This window comes from Pleurodeles waltl, chromosome 6 (genome assembly GCF_031143425.1).
Source record: "Pleurodeles waltl isolate 20211129_DDA chromosome 6, aPleWal1.hap1.20221129, whole genome shotgun sequence".
In the NCBI taxonomy this organism is placed as follows: Eukaryota; Metazoa; Chordata; class Amphibia; order Caudata; family Salamandridae; genus Pleurodeles; species Pleurodeles waltl.
In genome coordinates, this window is record NC_090445.1 from 1,670,057,639 (window position 1) to 1,670,082,315 (window position 24,677).

General features: G+C 41.6%; 1 protein-coding gene across 1 annotated transcript in view; it reads right to left on the bottom strand.

The window, feature by feature from the left end:
- The window catches only part of C5 (complement C5), a 234,277-nt gene that overhangs the window by 117,465 nt on the left and 92,135 nt on the right, over positions 1-24,677 (bottom strand). Inside the window, exons 13-17 of the mRNA XM_069241656.1 lie at positions 24,211-24,420; positions 18,027-18,176; positions 8,764-8,893; positions 4,041-4,109; positions 2,730-2,930 (exon numbers count right to left, since the gene is read on the bottom strand). Coding sequence (XP_069097757.1) covers positions 2,730-2,930; positions 4,041-4,109; positions 8,764-8,893; positions 18,027-18,176; positions 24,211-24,420 — 760 coding nt within the window. The remainder of the gene's footprint in view (positions 1-2,729; positions 2,931-4,040; positions 4,110-8,763; positions 8,894-18,026; positions 18,177-24,210; positions 24,421-24,677) is intronic.

Genomic DNA, 24,677 nt, shown 5'->3' on the forward strand with positions numbered 1-24,677 from the left:
CCGAAATCTTCAATGCACAAACTATGAAAGTTTTGTGGAGATTTGTCAAACGGGGTAAGATATATATATCAATAGAGAGAGAGAGATATTTTTAACATACATATTAACATCTTAAATTCAGATTTATATATAAAGTATTTCTTATAATTGTGGAAAACATAAAATGCCTAACAAAGACATTTTAGTCTTTTATTTTAATTTGTGCACTCTGGTGCAGATATACTAAGGACTTGCATTGTCCTTGTGAGACCCAAGTCTTTGCAAAGAACGCAAGTCTTTACTTGGGATTTACTAAGCTACACAAAGCCACTTTACATGGTTTTGCATGGTTTAGTAAATACAAAGTAATTCAACACAGTGCCTAGCGCTGCCTGGCATTACTTTCCACCAGGTAGGTCTTACATGGGTAGAGCATGGGTATTGCCATTCATCCACCCATGTATTTGGATGAAAACCCACATTTACAAATACTTGTAAATCTGGAAATGAAATGGTGCCTGTACCTAACATTCTTCATTCCGCAGCACCCATAGGATGAGAGATGTGTCCCTAAGGATTACTTTTGTGTGAAAATGTGTCCTTTCCTGCACAAAAACAATCCTGCCTGTAACAAAAGCACTCATGCACTATGTGTGCAAGCACATGAAGCGAGCAGAAATGTCCAAATCATTGTAAATATGGAAAAACATTCTGCCCTCTCCCTTTCACACAACGCAGGGCAACATGTTGCTTTGCTGTGTTTCCTTGCTGCATTGTGCGAAAGAATGGTAATTTGCCCCTATTTATTTAATTTTCAAACAATTTGTGCTTTTTCAGTTGGGAAATTAACTTAGGGTTCACTCCCATATGTCTGCAGTCTCACCAATATTTGTGGGATTGGAATTAGAATAGTAAATCTAACCACCCACAAAATATATGTGATAAATTCATTGATTTTGGGAATGGAGCTGGTTGATAAAACTGACGGTCTTCTATCCACCTCCAAATGCATATACTTTCACCAATATCTGGAATAATGGTGTTATGATTGTAAATTTACCTCCTTTTAATTAGGCGTTATCACTAAATTTACTTGGATTGGTATTAGATTAGTAAATCTCACCTCTCTGATTTATGTATTTTCTTCGATATTTGTAGAGCTGGAGTTAGAATAAGAAATCTCATCCACCCTTCCCCACTTTTATTTGATGCTGTTTCCTCTATTTACGGAAATCCAAATGTGGGAAACCAGAAAACTGAAAATGCTACAGAGCAGAATTCTACAGTAGAATACACTGAGCAACCAATAACATGCAGTGCTGAATATTACTCAGGAATACCCTGGGCAACTGATAATTGTGCAGTGCAGAATCACAACTAGGATTCCACTCCACACTTCTCGCAAGCAGGGCCAAAGAAGGTGCCTCTTTAGCAAATGCCCCAACCTGATAACTGGGTATGTTTTTGCTGAGTATGTGAATTAGTACACCTAGTACTCTTTTATGTAGTCCTACATGCTTTTGTGGATTTGCCCCAAAACATCTAAAATGGGACGTTCAGAGAATAATCATACACAATTGGTGCAAATAGCAAGGAAGGTGCCCTCTTTGCACTTTTTCTAATACAGAGCTGTAAATGTTGGGGCTGATTCACAAAGACATGCAAGAGTACGTAAAAGAGTACTCCTGTAGTAACACTTCCCACCCTCTGAAATGCTTTTGTGAATCGGCCGCATCCAACATGAGGCATGGGTGACTTTCAATTAGTTCACACATTGGTTACTAGCCTAGCTGAAGTAGAGAGAACAGTAAATACCCCTTATATACCCTGGGTGGTAATTTTTGAATACGGTGATGCCTAAACATTAGTGGCGCTGTTTTTTTTCGGGGCCTCTTCTTGTTGTTTGGCTCCTTTTGGGAAGGCCCTGGTTGTAATTGCAGTTGCACATATAAGCACTGGGTTGGCTTAGGATCCAGGTGCTCTATACACTAACAGATGGCGCAGATGTTTGTAGTGTTGACTTCTTGGATAGCACCAATGGAGTTTGCTCATATAAACGTGGAGTCTGTCCTATGAAGGTTTGCCTGAGGATGGACCTGCACCCACCCTCACTGGGGACTCTACAGTGCCCTCTACCACAGACTAAGACCATCATCATGGAGCAGCGCGCTACAACTCGGTTGAGGAGCCCCAACTGCAACCTTTAAAAACAAAAATAAGCAAAAGAGCAGTCTTTGCACACCTAAGGTACTTTAGACTCGTGCACACAGAGATCTAACTTTCACCCCTGCTTTTACTATATGGGTCTTGGTCATGCAGGACTTTATAGGAATTTCACTTTCTTCATTCCTGATCATGGTTGGTAATGTAAACAGAAAAAGTGTGTATTTCACATATTTTGTGTACGAGTTTTTGTCCGCATGTGAGTATCCGTGTGTGTGTGTCTCTATGTGTGTGTGCCCATGTGTGTGTGCGCCTGTGTGTTCACGTGTCTGTGGGTGTGTGTGCCCATGTGTTGTGTGTGTCCCTGTGTGTGTGTCTGTTTGTTCATGTGATCATTTGTGTGTGTGTATGTGTGTGGTGCACTCATGTGTGTGTGTCCGTGTGTGTGGGCAAGTTAATGCAGATCTCAGACTTGAACTCAATATGACTGCATGTCTCCAGAATTAATTAACCATACATGGGAGTGACATATCAAAATGCATGAACGTAAAGTTAACAAAGCAATGTTGTGGTGAATTTAAACGTACGCATTCGAGCCAGTTCCAGAGTTTTGCCCGTATACTCCGCTTCCACCAAATTGCAGCATTTCTTGAAGGCTTCAATGCAGCGCAGCCGCAATTTAGCAACTTTGATGCGACTGGCCCTCGCTTCGCAGGTCTCTTCCGTGGGGTAATGCTTCATGCCATCCAGGCAGCATTTTCTCACATCCTTATGGTGAAAAGAGTTTACTGGAAATCAAAGAGAATGGTATGATAGGAGGCAGCATGGCTGGGCTGTCTTCCCAAGCTTTGAAGGGGCCATCCAGTGAATGATGTCACAATACATCTCAAAATCCCTGGATACATCATCAAAGAAAGCAAGAATCTAGAATGTCCACTGTTGGAGATTGTTAGATATGCTGGACTGGAATGTCCACTGTTGGAGAATTGTTAGATATGCTGGACTAGAATGTCCACTGTTGGAGATTGTTAGATATGCTGGACTGGAATGTCCACTGTTGGAGATTGTTAGATATGCTGGACTGGAATGTCCACTGTTGGAGATTGTTAGATATGCTGGACTGGAATGTCCACTGTTGGAGATTGTTAGATATGCTGGACTGGAATGTCTATGCTGGACTGGGTAAAGAGAATTGTTTTTTTCTCTATGCTCCGATAGCCCCTTTAAAGGAGCCCTCTATGAATGATGTCAAAATATGTTTTACAAATCAATCAGATGTCATCGAAGGAGCATTTTGGAGCCTATCCTTGTTGATGATGCAAGTCTAGATTAGAGGCCAGACTTTGTACTTTTCTCTAGCTGGCCCATTTAATTGCAAAAGGCATCTGCCAATGAGCGAAGTTAAAATGTGATGCCTGCAACCACTTTCAGAGCACTGGATGCCCCTGGACTAAAGTAGGAAATGCTATGAATAGAGATGAACATGTAAAAATGGATGAAAACAAATTTGATGAGCATGATTAGCTAACAATCCTTAAATTAATGTAAAGATGTTGCACCGTCAGTCAAAAGCCTGACTTTGCAGTTCAGGTTATAGAAAATCTATCTGAGTTTAAATGGGCAAAAAATGTTGACGTCTAAAGTAAACAGCAAGACGATTTCTGATTAAAGTTACCCCAAATAATAAGATTTAAATCAACATTTGTTCTATTAATATTAGTCAGCTTTGTATTTTTTTGATGCAAGCTACCTGCTCAGATGTCTTCTACATATGCCATTCCCTAACACCCTGCATCCAATCTCTTTAAGCTAAAGATGTTCAAATGTTGGTGTATAAGTGTCTGATTTTCCGAATTAGGCAGAATTTCCTAAATAAATACACAATAAAGGTCACTTACTTGCCTCTATCCTTTTGGCATCAAAGCTGACGTCTCGTTTTGGTCTCACAATATCTGTGCAGGGTTCATCTAGAAAAGAAATGCATGTAGGAGAGGTGGATTAAACAATTCAGGATCATACCGTAAATTTAGGATCATTGGCACCGTAAATGAGATTATCAATATTTGTCAGGGAATACAACCAAAAATTGCCTTTTAAAGTGAATAATTTGCACATTAACTGGTTTACATATGGGAATGCAATTTGAGATGCAGTCTTACTACTAATAGGTGGCATTAGAAACTGTAGATTCACAGGGCATTGAAAAATGACCAGCCTAATGAAAAATAATTTGGCATATTTTAATATGCGAATCGCTGTGAATTGCTGCCAATGTAGAAACGGAGGTAAACAAGGGACGCAGGTTTCTGTTCATGCATTTGCTTTACCATGCATGAAACATTTTTATTTAAAAACATCCAGTGTCCATTAAAGAGGCAGGTGTTGCGTTTGAGGCTGCCTTAAAAAAAGGTTTACAGTTTAGGATCATAGTGGGGTGAGCAAACACTGATCTTCAGGGTCACTGCCTGCTTCACCGCTCCAGGGGTTAAATACATGAGTCCCAAAGGGGAAGCTGTACCCAGGGGACACTTTCACCTTTGCCAAGAAGTTACTATGCCAAATTGAGAGTTAGTAAATTATCTAGGATTGCAACCACAATTGTGGAAGCAAATAATTGACACATCCCATTACAAGTAACAAATAGGAGAGGGGCGCCTCTCTTACACCCCTTGCAATTTGCAATTCAAAAAGGACTGAAAACACCCTTTTAGGAGTCTAAAACACTTTCACGACTTATGAAACAAGCTTTTGTAGATTGCGAAAAGCTCTTTTGAAGTCACAAAGACTGTGGCCCTCATTACAGTTGTTCCACCACAGAGCCGTCGGTAAGAAATGCCACATTATGAGCTGTGGCGGCTTGGCAGACACCAAGCCTCCACAATTCCGTCTGGCCCGCCAGGCTTTCCGTGGCGGGGTGACCCTGGCAGTCACGCACCCGGCAACTGGAATCTCCATTCCTGTCGCCGGCACACACATGCACACAGGTCCCCACACATGCACTCGTTCCCCCACCTGTCCACACACTCACAAAATACCCCCTCACCCCTTCATGCATGCATGCATTCACATACACACCCAATCAGCATACACATACATCCACACAGACATCCCCACTCACTCGCAAACATGCCCTCTGACACCCCCACTCACTCACATTCATCAACACAGACACCCCCATACACGCACACATACAGGCACACACACATTCCCATTCACTCGCGTACACGCACGCATTCACCACCCCCTTCCACAGACACGCACCCACACACACAAACACCCTGCCACCCCCCGTTCAGATGCCTACTTGCCTTCTCCGTTGAGGAGGAGGTCTGGGAGGGGATGGGTCCTGGCGGTCCTGCATCGCCAGCACCACCACGCTAGCAGGAATCCGCCAAGCCATATTATGTAATACGGCAGGCAGAATTCTGCTGCAGTGGCGGTGCTGGCGATGTACCAGCCACTTTGGAGTTGGACTTCCACCCAGAAATGGGCAGAAGTCCTCCACGGACTCCCAATATGGTGGGCAAAAGACCACCAGCACTGGCGGTCTTTTGCCTGCAGCGGCTTCAGCGGTCCTGAAGTCGGAATGAAGGCCTGTGTTTTTTTAATCACAGGGTTTGTGACAGCTAAAGGGCTTTGTACATCTCATCCCAAGTTACTTACCCGTAACAGACGTTCTGCACCTTGCCCATATAAAAGATTCAAATGGTGTACTTATCTCGCTATCCATTTGGAAAGTGGAAAGTTTGTTTTTACTTGAAAACTTTTAAAAGTTGAAAACTGAACAGCCACTGTGATAATTTAACCATTATCTTTGGGAACAACAAACCTGATAAAAAAAAAGGTAAATATACATGTTTAGATTTACGGGTGTAGATCTAATCCTACACCTAGGTGTAACTCTCTACTTTTTTGCTAGTCACTATTTCAGAGTGGTGATTTATACCTAGGTGTAGACTTACATGTCTACACCCCCAAAAATGAGGGAATAGAGCCTCTTAAAACAAAATTTATGAGGGTAAATATACTACTAATATTTTTTCACCTGTTAGTGGAGATATTCCTAGGGTAAGATATAAAGAAATTTAATAAAGTTTGCAATTGTATTGTATGGGTCTTTTAAAATATTTTAATTGATAATATTTATTTATGACGTATAACATAAATGTAAAATAGAGCAAAATAATTAATATTAACCTGAAAGTAATAAAGTAAAATGCTATTACACATTAACTCTTCAAACAAATATGTATTAGATAATAAAGTAGTTTAAATATATTCATTTAATTTTTAAATATTTTTTTAAACAATAATTATAAAATATCCATCATGAAAAACATTTTATTTGTATTTAATTTGTGCTAATCATGGTTAAACGTTATGTCTTTACTTAAGTTAGATATGTTTAATTTTTTTTAAATAAGTTAAAATGCTTAATTTACTTTTCAATTCAGGTGAATATGACTTTTTGTTTAAATTAACAATTGTATTAATTCTATCTATCTCTCTATCTCTCTATCTCTCTATCTATCTATCTAACTATTCATCTATTCATCTATCTATCTACACATACACACAATTTAAATTTAGAATTAATTTAATTCACATTAATTCTAATGGGTTATAATTTTAATTCATTGCCTCCATTGTTTTCTACAAGAGGACATTGCAGTACCAGTGGTTAGCCATGTGTGCTGCTTGACTTAGTCCAAGGCCCATCTGGAGTACATTTACACCTATATTGACACCTTTAGGGCTGTACAGGGGTGTACCATTTCAAATTCTATTTTGTGGTTGCAATGGTTTTAGGGCCTGACTTAGAAATTGGCAGCTGGCCAGCCATCCCTCTGGGTTGCAGAGTACATCAAATCCGTCACCCTGTCATACTACCACCTGCCATATTTTGAGATCACCACCGGCAGCTCAACTGAAAGTGCTGAAACTCTGGTGTGTGTCTGCTGCATCTTTCTGGCAGTCGTGCATCAAACATTTCTGATTTTGCAAATCAAACTCCCAAAGTGAGAGTATGTAGTTTGAAAAAAACAAAACATAAATGATGCCTCCACCTTGGGAACAAACTCCCAGGGTGTTGGGATGTTCATATTTCTTTTTTTCTGTCCTGTACCCATGAAGATTTATGACTGTGACAGATAGAAAAAATAAATTGGACGGTCTGTATAGGGTGGGCGGTTTGATGTCCTTACTCTGATAGGCCCAACTCCATCAACCCGTTAGCGTAAGCTTTTAGATTGCATAGGTCGCAGGGGGGACCAATGCTGGAAAGGTAATGACAGGCTAGAAAGGGAGGTCAACAAAGATTAAACATTAAGGATTTAAAGAGCCGGAGGTGACACCAGCACACAGGAGATGAGGCTTAAGGGTGGAAGATGAGGCCAATCCAGAGAAAAGAGGTCACAAGATGAGATGTGTGGCTACCAACAAGGAGACAAACCTTCTGGGTAAGAAGTGAGGACACCAAACAGGAGAAGGAGTACCAGGATGGAAGGTGAGGTCACCAAATAGGAGAAAGAGTTACACAATGCAAGTTGAGGCCACTAAAGAGGGGATAGAGGTCATGAATGAGCAGTGAGGCCACCAAACAGAAGGAGTTACAGGATCAGAGCTGAGGTCAGCAAACAACACTACAGGGAAAAAGTGAGGCTACCAAACAGAGAAGGAGTTACAGGGTGAGATTAAAGTAACCACACAGGAGAAAGAGTTTGAGGACACTACGTTCAATGACTTCACAATTCTAAAGAATACGCAATGGCTGTTGAACTGTGCTGGGGTGTACAGAAAGAGAAATGAACAGCAAAGCGTGGTGTTGTGTCACCACAGTAGACATCACTGGTGATTCATCATCTGAGGTATCATGCCCAACCATGAAGATGAAATCCGATGAAGGATGCAGACAGAGTGGAGGCACTGCACAGCCGTGAGGGATGTGGAAACCAAAATAGAAACAGCCACAGGCCAGTAGGCAATAACTACTGCAGAAGACATCATTGCCACTCAAGCCAATTTGTGCCTCTAGAGGCCTTGATCTGGAACTGGGGCAGGGACTGTCTACAAGGAAAAATACATCTTCAGAAGAAGCATGCAAAATGCAGATAAGATATGTAATTATGAAAAATAGTACTCAGTGGGGAAGGTAAAGCTGGTGGCGACACAGAATCTTGGTACACCACATAGAAAAACATTTTGGATGATGTACCTTCTGATACCTTTCAATGAACTAATAAAAGTATTGCAGAATGGATAAATTACATTAGGACTGAAGACCACACTATTCATAATGCCATATGAGAAGAGCTCGAACGGACAAGGCTTAGTTAAGCGAGACAACTGTGGCAGTATGTAACCAGAACATTATTTTGTAAAGCAATTTTCTCTCTTGGTCAACTCCAACTGACAGAAGATAGAGCACCAAAATAGACACCTGACGGCAGTCCCATCTTAGAAGGTGAGGTCTGGTATCTGAGATCTATTCTTTTATGCTATGTGTTGGAAGTTAGGAGAAGTTAACACAATTATGACCAGGGTGGTGAGAAGACAGGTGGACTAGTTAGTCCTATTAAAGGCTGTTTGCCTATGGAAGGAGGTAATATGGTGTTCAAGTACCTTGACCAGTTGCTGCCTTTGCATTGGCATTAGTAATAATGGTAAGTCCAGCCAAGTTGAACACGTCTGTGTTATCCTTTCCTCCTCCAGCACCACAGCCCAAGTCACTCTTTTCAAACTCTCGCAGTACCTGTAGCAAAAGGGTTCAATGTGAAAGAGAACACAATGAAAACACTGATCTGTCAGCTACAATTGCAACATTATGGAAACATGAGAACTCCTGGGCAATGGCAACTGTAAGATATGGCACCTTTCCCTGGACAAATAAAATATTGTGAATATGTCCTTTCTCTACACCATACCATCTTTGAAAGTATGTGAGATTCTCCTGACCTAAAGCTACCAGAAGGATCTGTAACCTTTCCATGGACAAAGGAAACAGTATGGACCTGTGACCTTAACCTATGCAGTGGCAGCTTTATGGATCTGGAGCATTTACCTAAACAATTGCAACAAAAACACTTTTGAAATTGGCAAATTACATGCCCAAAATAATCTCTCCACATAATGGCAAAAATATAAAAATTATAGACAGGACATATTCCCGTACAAGAGCAACATTTCGTATTGGTCACCTTCCCTTAAACATTGGCAGCAGTAAAGACCTGTGACGTTTCCTTGTGGTAAATAGAAGCATTATTTTTGTGAATGATAGTTACATCACTGACATACAGTGGCAATATCGCTGATTCGTAATATTTCCCTGTACTCCAACAATATTACTGAACTGTAGCCTTTCCCTTTGTAACAACAGTATCATTGACCAGTGGTCTTTCTCAGTTCAGTGGCCTATATTTTAGCCTGAATTACGAAACTGTTTATGTCCTGTCCTCCATACATGGGCATCAATTCACCAAAGTGCCAAATGTAGCAGGAGTGACATCATATGCCATTTGACCTTTACTTTTAATCACACACACATGCTTATGCATAAATGCATAATCATACACTCTCTCTCACATACACAGTCATCCACAAGCATGCATACAACATGCATTTAAAAGCATTTTTACTTACCTTAGCTGAAAGATAGTGTCATATTACAGCTGATTGTAATCCATTTTTATTACAATAATAGTGAATAATAGTAATAATAGTAATCACAATTTGTGTAATAAAAAATATTGATAGAAAACCAAGAATGTGAAGCCCATACCGACATCCTGGACGAGCTGCCCCTGTATTCCAGGCACTGATTCTGCCCCCTCTGAGGCCAGGGGTCACAAAGGCACTGCCAGGGGTCACAGGGGCAGTGACAAGGGTTGCAGCTGCGACCCCTGGCAACACCTAAATGATGTCCATGCCTTCATAACTACTGAAAACTACTGAAAACACAGCTTACCAGACACTGGATTTGGGGGGATGGTGACACCGAAGGTCATTTGCTAATACGCTGATAAGTATTTGGCTAATATGATTTGACTCCTAGACCACTAAACATTTAAACTCCGGTAGACTCAAAGGCATTTATAATGCAAATGATAGTCTCACTCTACTCTACACTTAATTAGTGTTGATGAGTCCTTTGGCTCTCTGATCACTGCCACTCAGGTGGAGTTTTTGCAAATATGCTTGTACCCTTTTGCTCTGATAAATAACCTGGTATTGATTACATGAATGGGTCAAAACATTCTTCTTCATCGCCCCTCTAGCAATTGACTCAACAGACTAGGGCCCACATTAAGACACTGGCGGTATAAGCCACCTACCGCATCGGTGACGGCTACCAAAAGACCGTCACCACGGCTACCATCCGTTCGCCAGATTACGACCACAGCTGGACTTCCGCCACAAGAAGGGCCGAAATCCAGCCGCGGCCATACTGGCTGATGGTGGTAAGGTAACATCATCGATACGGCCTGGCGGTGTTCTGATGGCAGGCACTGCTGGCGGTAGCAGCGCCTCTTCCCGTTCCATACCGCCACATTACCACCTACCGCCGGAGTTCATAATGACCCCCTTGATATTTCAGGGCGATCTTTACTTCTACCTGGACAATTCCCTAGAACACAACTCCACCGACCTCTTGGATAACCTTAGCACCATGGGACTCAGACAACTGGTCACCACCCCCACACACACACACCGCAGGTCATATCCTTGACCCAATTTTCACAGCCACCATCAAAATCAAGTTCTCCCACACTTTGGAACTCACTTGAACCACTCACTACCTGGTACATTTACATAACCTACAGACCGGAGCACTCCACCAGTCTCCTGCCACCCCCCCTACGCAAATGGAGGAAAGTCACAAGTACCCAATGGATCAACACCCTTCACTCCAACAGACCTACTCTTTCAGACAACCTAGAGCAAGCCAGCAGCTTATCTGAATAGCTCCTCCACAGCACCAATTAAGCTCTACCTGCAGAAGATCCAGCAAAGCGGAAAAATGGTTCACCCCGGAACTCCGCACACCCAAAAGAGACTGCAAGTGTTTAGAAAGACAATGGCGCTACAGAAGAGACCAAACGGACTGCTCAGCCTTCAAAGGTGCTCTGAACAAATACCATCTCTGCCTCAAACAAGCAAAAAAAGGTCACCCTTCTGAACCACATTGAGGAAAGCTCCAACTGCCCAAATGACATTTTCAGGATCATCAAGTTCTTCTCCTGCCCAGCAGCCACCTAAAACTCCTTTCAACCTACTCAGACCCTCTATGATTCATTGGCAGAATACTTCCACAACAAAATCACAGCCATCTACAGCAATTTCCTTCCCTACCCCACCAACACCAAACATCTACTGACCCCATCTGGAGAATCTCACAGCCATCTGATCATGGACTAGAAGCCTCTATCCATTCAGGAAACAGCGGCCCTCATGAACGCAACACACTCCAGCTCACCCAACGACCCTTACCCCCATCATATTTTCAACCTGGGCCAAAAGGAAATCAGCTGAATACTCACTCCCATTGTCAACACATCAGTCAGAGCGGCCACCATGTCCGAAACCTGGAAACAAGCAGTGGTCAAGCTGCTCCTCAATAAACCAACTACAAATCCCAGCACACTCAAAGATTATAGGCCCATCTCATTGCTCCCATTCCCAGCTAAGATCCTGGAAAAAGCCAGCAATAAACAGCTATCCAAACACTGGGAAAAATACAACCTACTGGACACCTCCCAATGCAGATTTCACACCAACTACAGCACTGAGGCTGCCCTTAAAGCCACAACAGACATGAGGTCCCTCCTTGGCCAAAGAGAGAAGGTAGCATTGATCCTCCTTAACCTCTCCACTGCATTCAACACTATCTCCCACTACACCCTCCCCTTCAGACTCCACCATGTTGGGATCAGAAGCAATGCCCTCAAATGGATCGATGCCTTCATCACAGAATGCACCCAGAGAGTTCACCTCCTACCTTTTACCTCGGAACCTCAGAGCACCATTTGTGGAGTCCCCCAGGGTTCCTCTCTCAGACCCACCCTGTTCAACACCTACGTGATGCCACTGGCTGAGAGTGTGCATTCTGATAGACTTAACATCATCTCATATGCCGATGACACTCAACTCATACTCTCCCTCTCCGAAGACCACGCCTCCCCTAGAGACACCTTCAGCAAAGTTATGAGCCACGTCGCCGACTGGATGAAATCCAACTGCTTAAATTGAATATGTAAGAAACAGAAGAGATCATCTTTGGGAACAACTCCTTCCCCTGGAGCGACTCATAGTGGCACCCCTACTCAGACAACCTCCGACCCGACAGAACATGCCCGTAATCTCTACATCATCATTGACAACAAACTCACCTTCAAATGACAGATAAACACAGTAGCCTCATCCTGCTTCCACCAACTCCCCATGCTATGCACAATTTTCAAATGGATCCCCTCCGAAACCAGAAAGACAGTAGCTCAAGCCATTATCACCAGCAGACTAGGCTACGGACTCCGCGCCCAACTCCTCAACCGACTCCAGACCATCCAGAACACAGCCACAAGACTCGTCCTGGATCCACCAAGACAGACCCACATCACCCCCCACCTCAAAGACCTACACGGGCTGCCTGTGCACAAGAGTTGCAAATTCAAGGTCCTCACCATTGCATTCAAAGCCCTCCACAACATTGGACCCAACCTCATCAACCACAGACTCTCCTTCTAATGGCCCGCCAGAGAGCTCTGCTCAACAAACCTCGCCCTCAACCAAATCCAGAAAATTGGTCGCAGCCGCAGCAGAGGTCGCGCCTTCTCCTACCTCGCCGCCAAGATCTGGAATGAACAACCCACACACCTGCAGACTACGAACACCCTCATCGAATTCAGGAGAAAACTCAAAACATGGCTCTTTGAGGAATAGCCAACCTGCTCGCAGCCACAACACCCAGAGCCTGGATATTGCCCCCACCCCTCAGGGGGATAAGTCCCGCTCTATAAATCAAGTTAGATTTGGATTTGGAAACATAATCACAGCCATGTGTAGACAGCAGAAGAATCATTCTGATGTTCCAACAGCAGACAAATCCTACCTAGCACCCCTTTGTGTTCCTAATTATGTACAGCCTGATTATGTTTAACTGTATGTGTTGACCATTACACCTGTATGTTTCCCGTTTATTTTAATCTTCTGCACTGCACAGTCCTCACATCTTGAATGTCTTTTTATTAAAACATATCAAAATAAATTTCCTGTACCTGTGTGGAAGCCTTGGCTGAAAGAATAATTTTGTTATTATACATGATTCATATCAACAGTCAGATTATAAGGATTTGACTAACTAAAAGTTTATTAAGTGAATCCTTAGGAACTATTGTTATTTTTGACAATAGAGAAGCATATTGATCTCAGGGAACAGCACCCCTAAAAAGGCACACTGACTCCCAACCCCCCATGGGTGCACAGCAGAACTCAGGTGTAGAATACTGAGCCACTAATGCTACTCCTGTTCTGAGTAGTGAGTATCAGTTTCATTGAGGGTCTTATGTGTGTCACAGAACAACTCAATGCAATGCCATACTATGCTTTGTCACTGTTTCCGCTATGCATTCCTTTAATTATACAACTGAACTCCTAGCTAAATTGTGAAACGTTTTCCCAACCACAGGGACATAGCTTTAAAGTAAACACTGAAACAGCTGGTCATGGTTCACACGGAAATCTGAAATTTCCTCGAAGATAGCTAAGTAGTTGGATTCTGTTACTAAGAAAAATATTATATGTTCTTAATCAACAATGGGCCTGATGGACAAAACACTGGTTACAAAATACTGGTCGCAACCAGTGTGTAATTTAGGAACTCATCTATGTGCTAATAGGTTGGTTTGCAAAATTCTCGTTCAGAATGGGTTTTAATCCAAAATACCGCATAAATATTAATGAGTATGTTGCAAATTGCTACTTAATCCAATTGGATGCTAACACAGGGATGGGAGCCCCATGAAGTCAGGAGACCATTATGTATGTAATCTCATTTAAATGAAGAAAACCTTTTTTTAAATACAACGCATTTCCTTGAACGAAATGGGGATGCTTTACAAAAGTGTACTTTTAAAAACAAATTTGGCAGTCTTCCTCTGGACTACCGCCTACTCCCGAGCAATCTTTTCTTTTCATTTATAAAGTCGAAGGGAACTCATGGAGACCCCTTCCCTTTTGCAAAAAGCTTACTGCAAAAACTCCGGAGTCTGTACATTTTCAATGGTTTGCAACCAGCTTTCAGTCACAAAACTTTGATACATCTCATAAACAATTCCTATTTGGAAGGGACGTCTATCGCGCGCCCCTTAAAACAAGAGATTACTTATGGGCCATTTTAAGAATAATTTAATTTTAAAGATAGGGTTTGTCAAAATCATTTCTACGAATACAAAGTCTGGATCGCTGTTTGCAGCTGGAAAAATATTTTCTACATCTGGCCCAATATTCTGGAGCTAAGGGCCAGATGGAGGTAAGTATGGGTTTGCGACTCGCAAACCCATATGCAGGATGGTGTCTCTGACACCATCTGCGAATCGCAAGGGGGTCGCAAAGACCCACCTCATTGATAATAATGTGGTGGGTCGCAATGTGCAACCCCCTTGCGATTCCCTGCACTCACAGGGATGGTGGCCTGCTAGAGACAGCAGACCACCATGTCTGTGACTGCTTTTTTAATAAAGCAGATTTTTTTTTTTGTATTGCAGCCCGTTTTCCTTAAAGGAAAACGAGTTGCAATACACTCGAGGAAATGAAACCATTTGGTTTCATTTTTTTCAGAGCCATTCACAAAGAGGAAGGGGTCCCCTGGGGACCACTTCCCTTTTGCGAATGGGTTAGCACCCACTTCACATGAGTGCTAAGTGCGAATTGCCTTGCGACCGCGTTCGCGGTTACAAAGCAATTCTGCATCACGATGCGAATCGCAAATAGGAAAGGGAACACCCCTTCCTATTTGCGAGTCGCATTCCCATTTTGCGAGTCGGTAACCAAGTTACCGACTCGCAAAATGAGAATGAGCATCGCAATGCGCGTTTTGCATGGCGCAAACAGCAAATTTCGCTGTTTGCGGCATGCAAAACGTTTTGTACATCTGGCCCTAAGTGACTTAACATGTTGTAGGCTGGCTTCCACAAAGTCAGTTCCTCACATTAGACACTTAAACACAAGTTAGAGGTGTGAAAGGAGGTTTTCCAACAAGCCAAGAACAGTGTTAAAATCTCATTGCGATTCCCGGCCTGGATGCAAAATTCCAACACATTCTCCTGAAGACATGCTTGAACTGAAAGAGATCAGCATCAGTTTCTTACAGATGCCCACTTAAATATCTGCACAAGCCAAGTACAAACTAAACAAAAGGCAATATTTCAAGGGCAATGTAGCAATATTTCAAGGGTTCCACGTAGCAGTACTTCAAGGGAACATATAGCAATATTTCAGGGATACATGTAGCAGTATTTTCAAGCAGTACATGTATCCACATTACAAGGTATAGATGTAGCTGTATTTCAAGGGATACATATAGGGATAGGAGGGCCCTGACGAAGGGTGTGCAATTTAATCCTCTGATGAACAGCCCATAGTTACCACGAATGCTATGATCACTGCCGCTAGTTTTTTAAGTTTTCTTCACATGGGTTGTCATGACAATATATCATTTTTGCATCCCTTTTAAGTTGTTTTGTGAAATCCACCCATTTTCAAAATAACTATTTTAAAGTTAACTCGCGAGAAAAAAGCAAATCCATTTGCAGGGTCAACTAGAACTCATGAGAAATAGCAGTCAAGACTTGGCGGGCCAATAATCAGGAACTACGCAAAACGTCACTTGTGTAATTAAAAGTGAGATACCCCCAGCTCCGGTTGTTTTCACAAATCTCTTTCTCATATTTTTTTTGCCCTCTCTCACCACCTTAATTCTCTTTCTTTTTGTCGCAATCTACCCTTCTCACCACTTGTGTGATTTTATGCCTGTTTTCCTTTTCCTCCCTCTTTCTTTTATGTTCACTTCCCTCTTGCTTTCTTTTTCTTTCCTACTGTTACTATAGTCCACTTCCTCCTTCTTTTCTTCATTTTTTCTTTCTCCTTTTGCTTACTCTTCCAGTCTTCTTTTTTTGTTTTGTCATCTCCATGTTTCTTTCCACCCTCCATATTTCCACTAATTGTTCAATTTATCTGCATCTTTCTTACCACCGCCTCATATGTTTATTTTTTGTCTCATTTTTCTAACATCTCATATCTTTTATTTTCCTTATTTTCTCTTTCTGTGTTTTTCTTTGACTTATTTTTACATTTAATGTTCTTTTAATCTTACCCTTTCTTTTCTTGCATACTACCACATTGTTTCTTTTTCCTCCTTTTTCTTTTGTCTCACTTTATTTTGTTGTTTACTGCTAATAAGCGCTTCCCCCTTTCATTCTAGTTCCCTTTCATTCTTTCCACCTCTTTTGTTCTTTCCAGATTTCTTTTCTTGGTTTCTTTTAACTTTTTTCCTTCTTTCCAATGTTCTCTTCTTTATTATTTCCTAATTTCTTTGCTTTTTTCATCTTTTCATCTTTTTTGAGTTTGAAAGATAAAGTTTATTAGCACCTCCTATAGGACAATCAATAAATGTACAATCAAATAAAACAGTGCGATGAGAAGAAAATACAACCCTGAATCAGTTATAAAAACAATACTGACAATGTTGACGTTGGTCTGGATTGATTTAACAGGTTGTTTGACATTCATAGTATCAAAAAGGTTGAAAAGTGGGTGTTTCAAAACCGTTCTGGAGAAATTGCTTAGGAGTTTGAAGTTCAATAAAAGATATTGTTGAATAAGATGATGAATGGGGAGCTGATGAGGGCAGTAGTTTCTTTGGCGAAGGTTTGAGTGGAATTGGGTCTGCAGATTGGGTGAAAGTGGCTGTCTGAGAAGCCAAGAGGAGGACGTTTGTGGTAATTAGTTACACGCAGTGAAATAGCAGTGGCTTCCTTGAGCTTAGAAAGTCAGGGGTGTGTGTGGATGACTCTGATGAAGTAGAATTGTTTCATTACTAATATTAATTGCATCTAAATTTTTAAACAGTGCCCACAGGCCGCACAGTCCTTAGGATGACAAGCGCTGAGGACCTTGTGTAGAGGAAACTCACACAGAGTGCACCGTTGGAGGAAACATGCAGCAGAGAGCACTGTCAGGAGGAAATTCATGTTGATGACACACCGAAACTCTCCTAAAATGAACATCTGGTCAGAGAAGGTATAGTACCAAAACATTGTGGCCTAATTATTGTCTGGCAAAATTATAGTGTCCTAAATATTGTTTACAGAAATACCACCTCCCCCCCACCACCACGACAAATGGAGTTAATCGAAAATCTGTCCACAGTGCATGTGCAATAGTTAGACCCCAATATTCAAGTCAAGTATATATGTTATTGATATTCTGGCATACAATCAACAGGACAACATATTCTGGAAATACTTGCAAGCTCCTCCGAAGTGAATGGTCAACTGAATGTAATTGGTTTAAGGTTTGTGTGTCACCTTGATGTATGTGTTGTGATTTTTTGGATGTCAAGGTTAAACTGTAGTAATAGGAAAGTGTGTTACTGTTTTCGAGGAAGCAACAGATCACCTAGAAGCAACCTTTATCTAGGTGGAAAGGCTGAAAGTGTAAGTTTGGGCTGTGAGATATCTAGTGGTGTAGTGAAGGTGTACCTTCAAATCTTTCAAACATGTTGTCATCTGAGTTATTAGGGAATCACTCCCAAGAACACCACTTATATGTGCTCCCATGAAGCCCATTAAAGTGCCCCAGTTTTTTCAATAGAGATGAATATTTGACTTAACTCTTTCCAGGGGTCTGTTGCTTTTTTGTATGACTTCATACAGAGCAATATCCATTGCATTCAAAGATATGAAGGATCCCATATTAGCTTTCAAGGTGAGCTCCATGTCTTTGCCTGGTTCATAGGACCGCTTGTCTGTAGATAGTTGGACCTGGATGGGGAAAGAAAGATACCAGATGATCCTCAGATTCTTCCAGTAGACCAAGGATGTCCCCCCTCAGTACAAGCTGAATCAATGCCAAATTCACATGATAGTTCTGGAATCTGTAAATGAGTTCCATTTACATTAACTGTTTGGAAGTGTATCTTATGAATAGATTCTGAATATCCAGTATGGATCTGTCCATCTTGGCCCTCCACTGAGCATCCCTAGAGTAGACACCACTGGCGTAAACAGTATAAACAAGGTGAATCTGACAACAATTGCTTACTTTATGTCAGGTTTAAAGGAAACTCTACAAATACAAGACCCCTCCATTTCAACAACCAACAGGAAGATCAATATTTGTAATGAGTTGCTCTGTCTCTTAGTTGTAGCAAATTAATGGTTCACCAACATCTCTGCAAGCAGGCAGCAATATTTGAAAATGAACACACATGTTTTGTTTCTTTTATTGAATCGCACAAGTCTTGATTAATTCTTGTCAATTCTCCATGTTTGCTCTTTATAAAGGAAACTCTGAGAACAAATGGAATTCAGTATTTGTTGTGAACACTCTTAGTAAATACTTCCCAGTTTCACCACAGCATTTATTTCTACGTCCCAAACATGGGGAAGCAGCTAGAACCAGTGGCAGAGAAAACCAAAGAAAGGACAATTTTGAATCCACCACACTCACTCCTGCCAGTGATGGGCAAGAGTCGTAGTAGCGGTCGAAGAAAGTTGAGCTTAATCTTGAAAAAGACTTAAATATCTTCATAGGCAACATTTACACCTTCCCAGTTTCAGGGTGGTTTGCTCCATCCAGGACACAATGACTGTGACCCCTTTGGACTGCATGTAGAACAGGTTTCACTCATGACCGTAGAACAATAACATATTCCTGTACCTCAGGAACCCTCCATCATTTATCTTTATATCTCTCAAATTGCCTTTTTTCAGTCAGTCAGTCAAAATAAACTTTATGCATCCAGAAGCCATAAATGTAAAATACAAAGTTAAAAACAACTGCAAGTTTAAACATTACAATCCCCTAGGACAGCAAACAGCATCAGAATATCAGAAAAGCACCAAACACAAAAGATGCATACATAAAGTGCATAAATCAGCAACACAGTAAACAATACATTATGTCCCATATCTCCTTCGGATCTGGAGGGCTGCTGTTAAAATGTTTAATAAGGAATGGCTCACCTCCCGTGAACCTAAGGACTGTATGTACATTAACCCTTCATTATGAAGTCTCAAACTCGATTTGTGCAAGAGTGGGACAAACAAGGAGCGTCTTGGCTCCGAGTACAGGGTGCAAAAAACAATAAAGTGACTAGTGCTCTGTGTCGAAAAGTTGTTGCACCCGCATTGCGGGAGACCCCTACTCCACACCACTGGGACTGAAAAAGCAAATTTGTAATGCAGGGTTTCCATCCTAAGAGTTATTAGTCAGTGCCTGTGGGTGGAGTTCTCACTCCACCACAGGTATGGCTCCATCACATGTGTTGTTGAAATGAAGGCCTACCTAACGATGGAAACTTTGGCCTGGGCCAATTCTAAGTGTGTGTTTCAACAGTAGTCCAGAAATCACTCTTTGATAAGTAATTTATGTTCTCCCTTGATCATAAAAGGGTTACACACATATTTTTAAGGACTATTATGGTAAATGTGTTTCTTACATATAATAACCATTGGATCAGAGTGGCTTTATCTAATGACAGACAGTCAACTATGCAGGTTCGTGTCACTACAGTTTCAGTTTAGATGTACCCCAATTTTTTATCCAGAGCAATAGCAGTGCCAGGCCAATCAGGTCTTCCAGATATGTCAGACATGCTTTCTCGTGACAAAGTGAGGTAGCTGTATTTCCTGGGTCTGCCAATAATCTGCAAAAAGAACAGTTTTCCACGGTTTGGAGAGGCCCTGCCTTACAATACCCCTATAACTCAGCACCATGGATTCCTGCTGATGTGCATTTGGAATTGTAAAGAGTGAGCATTTCGGGTACAGGCTTGTGATGCAGTTTTCGGACAAATCCAAATAAGGCTTTTGAACTCCTATAAAAGGATTGAAACAAGGATGCCCAGCTGAGTGACTTGTTAAAAAGAATTCCTAAGTAATTACAATTCTTAACCTTTGCTAAAAGGTGGTCTCCCTTTCTAAAAGACTTGGACTTTGTGCTAGGTCGATCATATGTCATAATAAAGATTTTGAGAAATTAACTTGAAGGCCCAAGTCACTCATAAAACCCAGGAATATGTCCAGGAGAGTCTGCAACACGTTTGCAGCACAGGCGATCAGCAATGCATCATCTATGTACAACAAATTGGGAACAGGCTTTTTCCCCATCCGTGACACATTCTTCCCTTTCTCCTTCAAAAAGAGGTTAATCCTGTTTATGTACAATAGGATTAGGAATAGGAATAGGAAGGGGGCCAGGATGCATCCCCGCCTAACACTTCTGGAAGATTTAATATAGGGTGAACATCCACCGGAGCAGCTATATTGCACCTTTACTTTCAAGTCTTTTTTGGAGTCGACAAATAAGTATTAGGAGTTCCAGTTCCACACCCATCCCACCCATTAGATCCCACAGCTTATCACGGTTCATGAGGTCAACGGCACTCGATTAATCAATGAAGGCCAGATGTACTGATTCATTGTTTGCCTTCGTATGTTTCCCCAAGATTCAGTAAAGGTTTAAGCATTGATCTATTGTGCTTAGACCTGGTCTAAAACCAAATTGGGCGTTGGATAATACATTATTTGCAGAGGCCCAAAGTTCTTAATGGGGCAACAGGACTCAGCCCAAACGTTTACACTGGAATCGATAAGCGAGATCGGACGGTAGCATTACGGGGATGACCCTTTTTTAAATAATGGGACCAATACGGCGGCATTCCATGAGTCAGGGGTGGGACCCTGAGTTACTTACCTAAAGAACTGTGGTAGTAAAGGGGCCACAATTGGATATTGGACTTGAAAATGTCAGCAGATACGCTGTCTGGACTCAGCGCCTTTCCAGTTATACACTTTGAAATGGCACTAATGACTTTGTCAACAGTTATGGGGGTTTGGAGAACACTTGGGGTAGCAATGGACCGACAGGGGAGTGGGACCTTTTGAAAGTCTTTCCTCCCCCACATTGTGGTGAAATGTGTCACCTAAGCATCTACCTTGATCACAGCACCTGTATTTGGGGCTTCAGAATTCTTAATTTGCCTATTGATCACCTTCCAGAATTTGGAGCTGTCCTTCTTTTCCCCAGCTTTTTGGAGGTTGTCTCAAGCTTTAGACCTGATCTCCCTTTTCCTTTCTTCCAGAACCTATTTATAAGCCACTCTGGCTTGTTTAACATTGGATACTACTCGAGGAGATTTCTTTAGGGAGGACAACAGTTGTTTATGGGCCGCAGAGCATACTGCACTAAACCAACAGCAGGGTAATGGTTCTCTAGGAGTGGCTTTTGCATGAGGTTTCTTGAGGTGGACCTGCATATATTTTCGAAAGCAGGACGATCGCCTCAGGCCCCATGTCACCGGATAAACAAGTCATGATAAACCCTATAGATTCAGGGTTGAGTTTGCTACCATTTATTTTCAGGCTCTTATTCCATATAAGTTCTAAGTTATCCTTTTTTGGGGGTTTTGGTTTTTGAATAAGGGGCTCCAGTATAATGGATAGGGGATTTTGATCGTAAGACAGCACCCTAGAACCTCAAAGTCGGGCAAGTAGTGCAGTAATTCAGAGGACAATAAAATGTAGTCTAGAGTGCTGCCCGCATGATTTCCTGTAAAAGTGGGGATTGGAGCACAACAGAATTTCGGGCATTGCTTGCAAAGACTAAATCATGCTTCTATAAAACTCCGTTAAGTGCTTCCCCGTAGACAGAATTTGAAAATGGGGCACATTTACATTTTGCTTGCGGTGCAAGCTGCACACCTGTGAGTCTGAAAATTTACAGATAGTAATATTAAAATCCCAAATTCAAACAATATGTACGGTATGTGTTGATTTTTTATAAAAACCCTTGAGGAAATTATCCATTTGGTCGATGGGATCCCTGTTTGATTGATTGAAAATGTGATATTCAAAATGAATTAACAAAATGCCTAAGTCAACAGGGAGTAATGAAAGAGAGACCAGAAAATAGGTGGGAGACCAACATTTCTGTGCTTTGAAATCAGTCACTTTCACAGAGAAGATACAAGTGAGACCACCTCGAGCTCTGCCCGACGTAGATGGGATTGCAGGTTAAAAAAAAGCATAAAAGTCATCAATATGGAAATCAGATACAGACCAAGGGGAATATTTATGATGCCGCTAGCGCCACTTTGCGCAATTTTTTCAATGCAAATGTGGCATTAAGGTGGCATTTTCCACGTGTTATATTTACAAAGTGGCGCAATGCAAGCATTGTGCCACTTACCTACGCCAGGCATAATTTATACAAGGGGGGAGTTCCCACGTAGGGATGCCCTAAAAAATGGCACAATTAAATTTACTAGATTTCACTGCGCCATTTTTTGCGTCATTATAAATGCCTGCTAAGGCGGGCATTAAGATGATGCTCCCATTGAAAACAATGGGCCACCCTGTGCTTTGCTGCATTAGCACCATAATTCATAGCGCTAATACAGCAAAGTGCCATATTAGCGCCATAAATTATGAAGCTAATGTGGACGCGACCCCCATGGTGCACCATATTGTAAATACACCATGCACGTGGTGTCATTAGCGGGGCGCAATGGGGTGCTAGAAAAGTGGTGCATCATGAATGATGTGCAACCTTTCCATAAATATGCCCCCAAGTTTCTTGGCAACAAAAATGTTCATGCTGATTTGTCCGTGTTTGAACATTTAGGCCCATATTTATACTTTTTTAGGGCTGCATTTGCGTCATTTTTTGACACAAAAGCAGCGCAAACTTACAAAATATAATTGTACTTTGTAAGTTTACACCGCTTTTGCGTCAAAACATGATGCAAATGAGGCGCCAAAAAAGTATAAATATGGGCCTTAGTGCGTGAAGAAGCTCCAAAGATCCAGGCAAGATTGAGGTTTTCCATTTGGGCGTTACCACTCTCATAACACAAAGTCAATTTTAAGATCATTTGCTGTCCCTGACACCATATTGTTGCCTATTGTAGTGACATCTTAAGACGACTGCATACACTTGCCTTAACTGATATGCATTGTTAACATCTACTGGAAAATAACTAAATAATTCTGACAGGCACTTTTCTGTGTTTTTCTGTGTATAATTTGAATAGTAAATTGATGTCTGGTTCAAACTGGCCTTTGTGGAAGACTTGATGTTTCTTGGCAGGGCTGTTTCCTGGTGTAGGTTTTAGAAGGGTGCTGCGCTTGAGAGGTGAAACACCTATCTAGTCCAATGCAGGGCAATGAACAGATGTTTGCCCACTAGAGGATAGTGCCAAATTGCCAACCTGCCTACAAAAACCAAGCCAATTTGGTTGATTGCTGGTTGTGCCCTACATGGCTGCTCAGTACAGTTCAGTACCTTTGAAGCTTGTGTTCAGGGAGGACCTGGCTGTTCTTATTGCAGCAGGTGAAGACTTATTTGCATACGACTGGTCAAAACTCAGGTGGCATGGTGTGAAGAAGAACAGTGGACTGGGATGCAGCCATGAGTAATTATCAGTGGCTTAGATTTGATCAAGCATTCCATCCAATCACTTTATTGCATACTTAAATTCTTCTAAAGTCAAGCACAGCATAGGCATCCAATCTGAGGCACAGCTTATCGGTAAACCTCTTGATTTCTGTAGCAGGTACGGTACATTCATTTATGAGTGCCCAGGCAAAGTTATATTTCTTCCTTTATAGGCCCCTCCTCACTTAGTAGAGATTGCAATCTGGTGCCCCCTTGTGGCCTCTTGTAATAGTTCCATAAATATATATTAAGTTAACACCATACCTATAGGTAACTCCACATCTGGTTCAAAAGAAATGTTTTCTCTTCGTTTTACATGAACCAGTTGACAGCTATAACCGAGTAACAGTCTCTCACCTTTTGACTATTCACACATTTATCTTCCACATTCATCCAAACAGAGTCAGCCACCAGCTCTGCGGTCTGGTCTCCAGTCAGGATGTAATAGACAAGGAGGCGTGCAGAGGGAACCATGTCTGACGTCAGCTGGAGGGTTAGGCTGTGATAGGCGGAGTCAGTATATCTGCTCTGTGTTCCATGTTTTACAATTTTTCCCTTGGACAAAATCTGTGAGAAAATAAGAAATTATAATAGAAAATGTAAATTAAAGTCGTGTTGAAGTTTGTTTACTAAGTACATCACAGGTATATTTTGTTGTTTGTGAAATTTATAAGGTACAACTTATCACCGAAGTATTACAAACTAGACAATCACTAGCACCGTCAGTAGTTTGGGGACACAGATTGGCCTTATGTGGTTTGTCCCAGGTTTCAGCAATAACACCACATACTCTTTGATCACCAATGATATTAAAGGAAATGTCT